The sequence below is a fragment of the Amblyomma mixtum genome, chromosome 2 (genome assembly GCF_055824585.1).
Source record: "Amblyomma mixtum isolate Tamu chromosome 2, ASM5582458v1, whole genome shotgun sequence".
In the NCBI taxonomy this organism is placed as follows: Eukaryota; Metazoa; Arthropoda; class Arachnida; order Ixodida; family Ixodidae; genus Amblyomma; species Amblyomma mixtum.
This window is the reverse complement of record NC_143013.1, coordinates 23,740,450-23,753,176: the sequence shown is the minus strand read 5'-3', so window position 1 is coordinate 23,753,176 and position 12,727 is coordinate 23,740,450. Positions and strand designations below refer to the sequence as shown.

Below are 12,727 nucleotides of genomic sequence, written 5' to 3'. Positions count from 1 at the left end.
ATGAGTTAATGCCCATACATGCGGAAATGGCCATTCCCAACTTTACAGTGATGTGTCCCTGGGAGCGCTCATTCCACTCCTTGCGCAATGGTGCAGTGGTTAAGGGATGCGCCACTGCCCTGCGATGACAGGTGCTGCCACTGGTGGGGCTTGCGCGACCCAGGTTGCTCTTCCGGAGCAACCTCTCGCGATCAACCATTAATTTAACAGCCACCTGCCACGGTGGTTAGTTTGCTCACAATCCGGTGGGTAGGTTGTGAAGACCCCGCAAGATCACGTGACCTAGCTTGCCCACCTGGGTTGCTTCTCTGGGAGTGGCTGCCTGAGCCACCCTACACTACCCTGTATACCGCTCACAACGCCGCCGACGTCGACACCGGACCTTCTGCGTAACGGGGCCTTTAACGCTCTCGCGTTTAATACAGCAAAAAGCCGAAAGCATTGAGTTCGGTTTAGCGATTAGCAGGGATGAAAAAATAGCCCCAAGGAAGGATTGATAAGCCATGAATTATTTTTTTGTTACCTCGCAGGTTCGGAGTTCATCGCGCACTAAACGTCAAATCAGCTGAACAAACCATAAATTATAACAGACAGTTCTGGGCGCCATGGAAAGGTATATTGTTTTGGATATGACGCCCCATGCTCGGTCACACAAGTTCTACGATATTCGTAGCACAGTTCGAGCTGAAAAGAAAAGACGAAAAGAAAGGAAATTGTCACGACTATCAAAAGACACGCCAGTGCCGACGGTTACGTAAGTGCAAAGCAGAGCCGCCTATTGTCATTCGTCATACGCATTCGCCTCACTGACAGTACACCGGAAGTGTTTGGCGACGGTTCGCATATAGCCACCTACTTCCTCCGTATCGAAAGCTGTCGTCGGCGTTGCACTTCTTCGGGTGTTACGCAAGCGGTGGAATCAAGGGGGTCACACTGCATCAATCGATACTACGCTGGCGTCGCTCCCTCGATGCCGCATCATCATTTGGTGCGGGTGACGACACGGTCGCGCACGACGCGACGACGCTAATTTCTTCGCTCGCCTTTCCCTCTCACCGAACGCCACCTGCAGTCGTAGCCGGAGGAGTGTTCCGCCCTCCCCTTCGCCTGCGCGGCGCGCGCCTCGAGTTGTCTCTGTCGACGCGACTTCCTCACGTCGACCCAAGCGAAAGGCACGCGCCGCTGTTGAACTGTGCACAAGCTTCCGCGCCGCTTCCACGGGCCGCGTCGACGCACGGCACGCCAGCCAGCGGTGGCGAGGGACAGCCGCAGAGGCAACCGCAGCGTCGACATCGTTTTCTGACCAAGAATGATTAGGGTTAACGGGCCTCCCCTCCGCGCACATCGCACGCGCGCTTGGTCGCGGGCCGCTTTCTCACGGCGGAAGGCCTAGCCGGAGTCATCATCATCGAACGCTTTCGCTTTCTTTTTCTTCGATTCACTCTTCTTGTGTGCGTGGTCTCTCCATCGGAATCCGCGCGCTACGGTGACGCGTATGCGCCGGCCGAGTGAGCGCGGCGGTGACGTGACGGCGGCGGTAGTTGCGTCGCTACGACGGAGTCGCGGGAAACTCCGTTGGCGCAACAGCGAGCGCTCGAGCGCTGTCTACAATGAGCGCGTCGTTTCTTTACCCCCCTCCCCCTTTCCTCTGGATCCTACGCTCGTCTAGGCTGCGACGCGAGACTACGAGCCGTCACGCACACTATACCTAGGCGCTCAACACCATTGGCAGTATTCAGAAAACCATTAGCGTCAGCTCCTTCTTTCCCTCGTGGGCGGAACGCGGGGAGGCAGGCGCTTTGTTTTTAGGAGAAAGAACTGCGGGCATGAACGAAGAAACAATGCGATGGAGCCGAAATGCAGGGGTGTTGTGTAGGGGAGAGGTTTAAAGAGCTCGCGCACTGCCTGCGATACCGATCTCGAGAACTGAAGGCCGTATACGAAATGTTTCCTTCGACTGAAGCCGTGTAATACGAAACCTTGGTGGAGAACAAATTGGCCTGAAATAATGGAAACTCGGGAATGAATCATCCTGAATCGCTCGACGTCGGCGTGTTTCACTAAAAAAAAAAAAAAGGATTGAGCAGGTTTTACTGTTTTTCTTACTGCCAATATAATGACGCCAAATACAAGGTCTGGCTCAAGTTACATTTGGTTGAGTCGAGCTGTGTAGGTTGCTACTATTTCATGAGTTTTGGCCACTGAGCGTTATTACTGGTCGGACATGATGACGATCATCATCATCATCACCATAATCAGCCTGACTACGCCCACTGCAGGGCAAAGGCCTCTCCCATATGTCCCATGCCCCATGATATGGGAAAAAAAGAAATATAGATGCGATAATTTGCGAAGATAGTCCGGACCGGGGCGCTCATGGCGCACTATAATGGAGAAATGCGAAGATCAGGGCTGACTAGGGGCCCATAGTATTTGAGTTTAGCTGAGCTGTTGCAGGACAGGGGCACAGAAAAAACAGGACTAAGAGCGAACTTTCAGCTCGATCATTTACCACACATGTAGAAAAGGATGACTTTTGGGTAAAAATAGAACATCTGTGCAGTGAAACAAATGCCAGTTCACGCTTTCTTTCTGTCAGTTTTGCGTTCGCGGCTGGTAACAGTGCAGTGCGGAACAGAACATGATTAACAATGAAGCAGGGGGCTGTTAAGCATACGCTGTATGTCTTGGCAATAAGACAGGATATTTAAGACAAAAGCTCAATGTCTGTTCCCCGTTTGCATCCTGGTCCCCAGGTACACATTTTTACCTCATTTTTTAGGGCTTCGGGGCAGCTTTTGTTATCACCTCATATATGGTCAGGGAGAACAGCCCGGGCGATTCCACGAGCCCTCTTCAATTGACTTGAAGAAAAATAAGAAAACATCACGGACCACCACGACATGTTCCGGTGATTGTTGGTCCTTCGACAACCCCGCCCTAACAAAAATTTCTTTAGGTAGTCTATAGACTGTCCATAGACTTCTGTCTATAAAGTCTACAGACAGTTTATAGATTTATGGTCATACACTCTTAGAGGAACTTTGTCTATAGACAGTCTATAGACTAAGATTAGACAAAAGAAATTATCTACAGGAAGACAATAAAGTATATAAGAAGTCTATAGACAGTCTATAGACCATTTTTTTTTATGGGCGTCCCACGTCGCGCACGTATTCAAGGCGGGCCCGTGATCAAAGAAAAAAAAATTCCGGCTGCGGTCTTGTTCCACATACAAGCATAGCATTGCTTCATTAGTACAACAAATGGAGTCAGTGCTTGCTGTCTTTTGACTAGAAAACCGTTCTTTTATTGCCATAAACTCTGTGATAAAGAATAGTGTGGACTGAGCAGGGTTACTATAAGCAAGCCAACAGAGAAAACGCCTTGTCGGACCAGAGGATATGAACAACGTGGCAAAGAGCACCTATAAAAAAGTTCTATAACATTCTGTAGACTTTCTATAAACTCCCCTGTTCTCTAATAAAAGCGTCTCAGGCGGGGATATGTCAAATGTCAGCGCAACGACTCTGATAAAACACACATAGGGGGGGATACCCGGCGCGCAACGAAATCTATTCGCCTGCAGTTTGTTCCAAGGCTTGCGCCTTCCCTCCGATCTGCATAATCGCCGCGGCATCCTTGAGGCGGCCACGAGAGAAACCCGTGTTTGACAGGTTTGTCGCAGAGCCCCCGTTAGACGCATGCACGAGCTGCCACGCGCTGTCAACTTTGACAAGAGCGTTCTGGGATAGAATGTCTATTCTGTCAGTCCCTATAGTACGAGGTCTGCTCTGTATACGACAGCCAAATCGCCGGCGGCTGTTGCACTGCCTCGCAGGAGGCAGCCGGAATCATACCCTACAATTCTGGACGAAAGAATTTTTGAACAGGCAAGAGTTTATGAGCGCAATTTTTTTTCATATACTGTAAGATTTCACTATAAAAATCAATATATCCGCAGTTCTCCCGTCGGCAGGCTTGAATTTTTTTTGCTATTAACGTTTTTGCCGTCTTCAAAAGTGTTCCCCATTGGTTTTGTATGACAGCCTCAAATGCTCGATGCGAGTGATGGAAAAACTATAACAGAAAGATTTTGCTAAATATCGGAAGAATGGACCACTACCTTCAGTATTTCTGTGCCAGTACCTTGCAGTTTTCCAATACTGAAAATTTCTGTCCAAGAAAGTTGAACATGATACTGGAGCGATCCCTCTTCTCTGAACCGTGGAGCTTGGGCGCCAAGCAAAGTCTCCTCTATCTTACATCGCAATACTTAAACCATGACACGGAAGATTTGGGAACCTTATCTATAGGACGCTCTGCGAATGTTACCTGGACCAGTCGTGCATTCTTTTATCATGCCCACATGTATTCGCTGTCATTTTTCACAAGTACCTGCTTCACCCCTTCCAGCTGAGGCACTTCGTAGGCGAGATTACTCACTGCCACTATGGCTTTCATCACGAGAATTCTTCGTTCAAAACCCCAGCAACCCCTGACCATTCCAAAAGCGTTGTACAGAGCCAGGCTTGGCACCTGTTCAGTACGCTTAATTATTGTCTGTCCCTTGACCAACAAGTACACGACAGGGTAACAGTTAATCACTATCGGTCAGTTTCACAACAGTATCTGAAGCGAACGCAGTTCTCAGGCCATAACGCATAGCGCAGACTGCACATCGCGCGGTACAAGCAAAATCCGACAGAAGAAGGGCCAAGATGCAAAGTATCATCTTCAGCTCTCGAAAAAGAAGAACAGGTGTACGGGCTTTTTGGCACCCTCTGTGCGGCACAGTGACACGGGCAGGCGTGCATGCTCTTGTCATTGCACGCGGCAAACTTGCGAACGAATGCGAACGATGGCATCTACGTAAAAACCGACGCACCTCCCCCGCTCCCACTTCACTACAAGACACACACACATAAACACGAATGAACGCACACGCACAGACGCTTCACGCCCGCACTGCTACCGTTCTTTTTTTACTTGACGACTTCTGAAAGTCGCATCCCGAGTACACGCCCTATTTCGGTCGTGTATAAAAAGTTGGGCGTCCCGCGAATGCGATGCGCACCACTGTTCGGGCAGACGGTACGAGCGGGAGCATCTGTGTGGCGGTTTCGGTTTTCCTTCAGGCGTCGTCGTAGTCGTCGAGTAGCAGCAGCCACTCATCTCCGTGCGGTGCTCCCCAGCTGATGTACAGCATGCTTGCAGTGAGTAAGAACGGAATCCGACGTCTTGCTGAGGCAGCAAGCCGAGGCGTTCACCCTCGAGCTTGCGCAGGGAGGGCTAGTTTTTCTTTAGAGGGCATTAAATTAATTAACTGCTCAACTCGTCAAAGTTTCATGAAAGTTCCAGACAATGTCAAAGTTGTCCAGGCTTCACTCAGTAAGGACTCCCCGAAATGTGGGTATTTTAGTTATTACAGATATTGCGGTCAGTACACACTGACCATTGCGACTATAGCTACGACAGTGAGCCGCGGAGAATTGTCGTGGCCCACAGTTTTGCGGTCCCCTTCCGCGTTTAATTTTCCGTGTTTATTTAAGTTCACACAGCAGCAGAGCAGTGCAGAAAGATCCACTCTGAACACCGGTAGCCAGTGATTCCAAATATTAGATATGGGTCGAGAGGTCAGTCAACGTTTGTTCGGGTTTGAAGGGTCACTTAAAATGCCTATCCTCATAAATCCTTGCACGCCACCTCTGGTAATGAATTACAAGATTCATATCTTAAGAGGCTCTAATGAACTTCTCTGCATAGAATGTGGAGGACGTTAACTGTTTCCTATAGGATCCAATAACAAGAAATTTACGTCACTGCATTGCAGTGACGAAGATTGGCTTTGACTGTTCGAGTTTCAGTGTCAGTTTGTTGCTCGCTTGCAATCTTGGCTTTGTGCGAAGAAAAATAACTTTCGTTATGTGTGTTATTTTGTGGAAATTCTGAATGGCCGGCATGCGACACCTGTCGAAAGAAATTTTTGCCTAATGGCCTGTCCGGAATGGCTGCCTTGCATTTAAGGCAGAAAGCTATAGGCAAGTTGCTGTAGAGTTGACTGCTCTACCTTCGTTCCTGTGGTTTAGCGCTCGTACCATGTGTCCTCTAACTTATCTTGCACTGGCTGGGTATAATGTTGCCCGAGTTGAATACTCTAGCTGCTTTTCTTGCCTCAGTTCTAGCTGAAAGGCTAAAGACGTTAAGTACATTGAAAAGTAGTGGGTACATTGTAACGGTGCAGTAAGTTCCGTGAAGAAGTTGACGGCGCTAATTTCGCTGCGTTCGAAGCCGGGCGCCGATGTAAGTGGCTTTAATGATCGATTGAAGCCCTTCCCTCAATTCAATTCAGTAAAGACGGGGGTAATAATCCGCAAATTGCTTCTCAAACATTCGGATTTAGCAAATATTTGCTGGCCCTACAACGCCAGCCGCACCATTTCCTAGATATATAGAAATGGCTCCAGTTCTGAGCTTCGGGTGGTCGGAGGCATCCGCTTGGGGGCCAATCAGTTGACGCGTGGCACTCCGAAACGCGCCAGAGCCTGGCTTCGTGGCACGCATATTCCGCACAGCGGTTCAGACAGCGGCAATATTGGGCATTCAGTAGTTCGAATTGTTCGCGCGCGACCCGCTCAGTGTGTTTTATTGGCGTGCACAGCCTACTGTGCAATTCGTCGCCGCTGGCTTTCACTCATATAAATAATAACACCTGCTATTATTATATAGTGCAAGAATACAAAACCTTCCGATCTTACCCTCAGGTTACTATATAGTGCAAGTATACAAATTCTTCCGATCTGCCCCTCAGGTTAGTGTATAGAGCAAGTATACAAAACCTTCCGATCTGCCCCTCAGGTTATTATATAGTGAAAGTATACAAAACCTTCCGATCTGCCCTTCAGGTTACTATATAGTGCAAGTATACAAAATCTTCCTATCTGCCCCTCAGGCTACTATATAGTGCAAGTATACAAAACCTTCCGATCTGCCCCTCAGGTTAATATATAGTGCAGGTATACAAAACCTTCCGATCTGCCTCTCAGGTAAGCGCAGTGATCCTCTTCGCTATCGCGTACACGGCCAGCGCCGGAACCCTGGCTGTCCCGCCCCCTGGATTCGCGCTACCCGCCGCTCCAGTGTACGGCTACGCTCCCGCTCCATACGCCGCTTACGCGCCAGCTCCTGTCGCTGCTGCTCCGGTGGCGTACGCGCCACCTCCGGCACCGGCTCCGCTGACGTACGGACCAGCTCCAGCTCCAGCCCCAGCTCCGGCTCCGGCGGCGTACGCACCAGCTCCGGCTCCGTCTCCGGCGGCGTACGCACCAGCTCCGGCCCGCGCTCCGGCCCCGGCTCCGGCGCCTGTGTCTGCTGCCTACGCTGCCCCGCCGCGCCCATTCGCAAGACCCGGCTACGCGGCGCCGGCTTCGGCGGCGATCACCACTTCGTACTCGACTAAGACGGTCCACGACGCGCCAGTGGTCGCACCAGCACCTGTGGCCCGAGCTCCGTTTCAAGCTGCTCCAGCACCGTATGCTGCGGCGCCGGCACCAGCCCCTGCTGCTCCAGCCCCAGCTCCGGCCCTAGCCCCGGCCCCTTATGCTGCACCCGCCGCGCCCAGGGTAAACAGTACACGTGTACAGCTTGTGATAAGCCATTAGCCATGGCCCGTTGGTGCTTTTAAGGAAGCACATACGTTGCGCTGCTAGCCCCATAAGCAATGGGGCTACCCGCCACAAGCCCGATCAATTTAAATGATGTACCTGCCCATGGGACTGGTACACGTAGCGACATCTCTGGCAGACACTTTCGGTCGTGGCAAATGATATCTGGGTGCGTGGTGGGCAAAGCAGACGAGTAGGCCAGCGTTTAATATTTATTTGCCTTCACTCTGTCGTCGTCCTGTCATCGTTCTGCCTACCCAACCCGCTTCGGAGTCAAATACGCTTTTACCTGTCAGCCCCTCTCCCAATATAGTTCATGTCTACTACACTGCCCTCAGACCTCCAGGCGTTTAGGAATGATTGTTCGGTTCTGAAGATTTTACGGTTGTAAAGGGGAAAGAACAGATAGTGACTAGGCTGTAAGAAACGCGAGTTATCGAAAAAAAGGTATGTAATGGGAAGAATCTGCGCGCTGTGTGAAGTACAAAGTAGGTACATTGTATACACTTTCGATTTAGCCGCATATCGGGCCTATGCGTCAACAGAACGTTCAACCTTTGGACTTGCTTCGAGCAGAGCGGTCTCTTCGCTGTGCGCACGTGGTTAAAGTGTTTGAGTTTGAATTTTTGTCCCTTTGCATTTTTTTTTCCTGCGAAAGGCATTCGCCAACCCGGTCTTCGCCCCAGCCCCGGTGGCCTACGCTGCCCCAGCGGCCAAGGTGGTAGCAGCTCCTGCCGCACCTGCCTTCGCTGCTGTGCCCGCCGTCGGTTACGCCGTGGGACACTACGGAAAGTACTACGGATGTACGTTCTTTTCAGAGTTCCTTTGCCTTCATTTAACTTAGGAGCACGATCATACTTCAGGCTAAGGACCGGAAAGAAGGAGTACACTTTAAGCCAGGAATGCCTGAAAAATGCCGCAGGCATAGGTGCTTGGGGGGCCAGCTTTGGTGCCTGAAAAGGCAGCCATCACTCTCTTGGAAACTAACTGCAGAGGAACGTAGGACTCGAGTAATCTCAATGGATACTAAGCCGTCTAGGTGGATGAGAATTACGTTGTCTAAGAGTACTAAGTGAAGCATTTAGTGTGTGTTATGTATATCACAGATAATATCATGTGAGCGCACAACCACGCACGCACGCACGCACGCAAGCACACACACACACACACACACACACACACACACACACACACACACACACACACACACACACACACACACACACACACACACACACACACACACACACACACACACACACACACACACACACACACACACACACACACACTCTCTCTCTCTCTCTCTCTCTCTCTCTCTCAGATGAGCATTTACGCACGCTCCAAAAGGTGTACTACTCACACAAATGAGGGAGGAACTTGTACCATCTTTGGTATCGTTTCCTGTCGTCTTCTGATTACTTTCAGAGTGTACCGGTCGGGGAGCTGACCTGATCGCAACCGGATGACCTTCGACCCGACCCAACCCGCCTTCTCATCGCCCGCGGCACACAACCACGCCAAGTGCGCCACTCAGTGCAACCGCGTCAGAATCGCATTGAAGCTGTGATACATAGCCATCCTCGAAGACCCACCGTTGGCGAATGCAATAAAGTTTTACCATGCCTTATGGTTTCCTCACCTTGCCTGTTTCTTCTTCACACCTCGTGGCCTCTTTATGTCATGAACGAGACACGTCACTGGATTTTTTGGCAAGAGCTAAGACTTCCACGCTCAGATTAAAGCAGAAAAAAAAGGGCGCGTGAAGTGCTGCAGCAACTGTTCTGATGGTTTAAGTGATCGCGTGTTCAGGAATGCACCTAAGCAACTCAAGCCGACCTCCTACTGGTTAGCCTGCGAGTTTAGTTTCATCGAAATTTTATTGGCGAAGCTAAGTTTCACGAAGCAAATGTGTGAGAATATATCTTCTAATTACCGCAGCATGTAGCAAGGCAGATGCGTTATTATAACTTGCCTAACAAATAGCGGTGCGTAGTAGAAGCACGGTACTGAAGGTCTGTGGTAGAACTTATCGAAGAAAAGTGCCTATACTTTAGGTATTTAAAAAAAGTGCCTCTCGCATCGCTGCCACAGAGCGGCAGACATCGTCCTTTCCTGTATATTAACGTTAGCGCCACCATCATGCAGCATCAGACATGTGCAGACATAATTCCTAGGTTTGCAGAGGCCCTGCAGCATTTTTCTTTGACTACTCCGCTTTTCTCTAACTCTTTCTCTCTTTCTCTGAGGGATTCTCTCTGTTTTGGAGAGAGCTGACGCTCTGCAGACAACATGTGCAGGCCTAGATGAACTTACGCTATCTTTAAGCAAACAAGGGAAGGGGAATGAGGGGCTCGTTATAAATATGAAAGAAGCCAACAGCCAAAGAAACCAAGAGGCACAGGGTTTTTTTTAAATTTATTTATTTATTTTGTGGTGTTGATCAATTTAGAATATTACTGAATATGTTATCGCTTAAAGCTAATTGATTAGAAAAGCAGAAGAAAAAACAACCACTGCCGCCGGTGGGATATCCGAACCCACGACCTCCGAATTACGCGTCCGGTGCTCTACCTCTGAGCTACGGCGACGGCTGTCAAATCTTCTGCTTTCGGGGGTATTTATGTTTACAAGTAACCTAACCTTAAGAGTGTTCATCAGCGCCACCCACGTTCATAAGCGGCGGACGTAGAACGTCCTGAGTTACCGCAGGTGTGACGTAGAACGTCATCGAACGGAGAGGGTGGAAGCTGCGTGAGAACCCTCTTATGCTTCCTACGGCGTCAAGGCTGCCAGAACCGAGGCCCTCGCTAAGCAATTAAGCAAACAAGGGAAGGGGAATGAGGGGCTCGTTATAAATATGAAAGAAGCCAACAGCCAAAGAAACCAAGAGGCACAGGGTTTTTTTTTTAAATTTATTTATTTATTTTGTGGTGTTGATCAATTTAGAATATTACTGAATATGTTATCGCTTAAAGCTAATTGATTAGAAAAGCAGAAGAAAAAACAACCACTGCCGCCGGTGGGATCCGAACCCACGACCTCCGAATTACGCGTCCGGTGCTCTGCCTCTGAGCTACGGCGACGGCTGTCAAATCTTCTGCTTTCGGGGGTATTTATGTTTACAAGTAACCTAACCTTAAGAGTGTTCATCAGCGCCACCCACGTTCATAAGCGGCGGACGTAGAACGTCCTGAGTTACCGCAGGTGTGACGTAGAACGTCATCGAACGGAGAGGGTGGAAGCTGCGTGAGAACCCTCTTATGCTTCCTACGGCGTCAAGGCTGCCAGAACCGAGGCCCTCGCTAAGCAATTAAGCAAACAAGGGAAGGGGAATGAGGGGCTCGTTATAAATATGAAAGAAGCCAACAGCCAAAGAAACCAAGAGGCACAGGGTTTCTTTTTTAAATTTATTTATTTATTTTGTGGTGTTGATCAATTTAGAATATTACTGAATATGTTATCGCTTAAAGCTAATTGATTAGAAAAGCAGAAGAAAAAACAACCACTGCCGCCGGTGGGATCCGAACCCACGACCTCCGAATTACGCGTCCGGTGCTCTGCCTCTGAGCTACGGCGACGGCTGTCAAATCTTCTGCTTTCGGGGGTACTTATGTTTACAAGTAACCTAACCTTAAGAGTGTTCATCAGCGCCACCCACGTTCATAAGCGGCGGACGTAGAACGTCCTGAGTTACCGCAGGTGTGACGTAGAACGTCATCGAACGGAGAGGGTGGAAGCTGCGTGAGAACCCTCTTATGCTTCCTACGGCGTCAAGGCTGCCAGAACCGAGGCCCTCGCTAAGCAATTAAGCAAACAAGGGAAGGGGAATGAGGGGCTCGTTATAAATATGACAGAAGCCAACAGCGAAAGAAACCAAGAGGCACAGGGTTTTTTTTTTAAATTTATTTATTTATTTTGTGGTGTTGATCAATTTAGAATATTACTGAATATGTTATCGCTTAAAGCTAATTGATTAGAAAAGCAGAAGAAAAAACAACCACTGCCGCCGGTGGGATCCGAACCCACGACCTCCGAATTACGCGTCCGGTGCTCTGCCTCTGAGCTACGGCGACGGCTGTCAAATCTTCTGCTTTCGGGGGTATTTATGTTTACAAGTAACCTAACCTTAAGAGTGTTCATCAGCGCCACCCACGTTCATAAGCGGCGGACGTAGAACGTCCTGAGTTACCGCAGGTGTGACGTAGAACGTCATCGAACGGAGAGGGTGGAAGCTGCGTGAGAACCCTCTTATGCTTCCTACGGCGTCAAGGCTGCCAGAACCGAGGCCCTCGCTAAGCAATTAAGCAAACAAGGGAAGGGGAATGAGGGGCTCGTTATAAATATGACAAAAGCCAACAGCCAAAGAAACCAAGAGGCACAGGGTTTTTTTTTAAATTTATTTATTTATTTTGTGGTGTTGATCAATTTAGAATATTACTGAATATGTTATCGCTTAAAGCTACTTGATTAGAAAAGCAGAAGAAAAAACAACCACTGCCGCCGGTGGGATCCGACGCGTGATCCGAGCACCGGACGCGTAATTCGGAGGTCGTGGGTTCGGATCCCACCGGCGGCAGTGGTTGTTTTTTCTTCTGCTTTTCTAATCAATTAGCTTTAAGCGATAACATATTCAGTAATATTCTAAATTGATCAACACCACAAAATAAATAAATAAATTTAAAAAAAACCCCTGTGCCTCTTGATTTCTTTCGCTGTTGGCTTCTTTCATACGCTATCTTTAGGCAGTCATGAATAGCAATGTCTAAATTCTTTAAAGAAGCAGTTCTGTGGTGGCCTTGGACAAGAAAGTACTGTCCGTCCCAGTACATCTCAGTGAAGCGAGAGCCCCGCCGCGGTGGCTCAGTGGTTACGACGCTCGGCTGCTGACCCGAAAGACGCGGGTTCGATCCCGGCCGCGGCGGCTGAATTTCTATGAAGGCGAAATTCTAGAGGCCCGTGTGCTGTGCGATGTCAGTGCACGTTAAAGAACACCAGGTGGTCGAAATTTCCGGAGCCCTTCACTACGGCGTCCCTCATAGCCTGAGTTGCTTCGGGACGTT

At 49.3% G+C, this 12,727-nt stretch overlaps 1 protein-coding gene across 1 annotated transcript; it reads left to right on the top strand.

Annotated features, from left to right (window-relative positions):
• Window positions 1-5,624: 5,624 nt before the first annotated feature.
• On the top strand, window positions 5,625-9,227 carry LOC149358697 (uncharacterized). Its single transcript, XM_089567573.1, has 4 exons — window positions 5,625-5,636; window positions 7,047-7,622; window positions 8,323-8,467; window positions 9,093-9,227. Coding segments are annotated over exons 1-4 (735 nt in total). The 3' UTR covers window positions 9,095-9,227.
• Window positions 9,228-12,727: the final 3,500 nt, after the last annotated feature.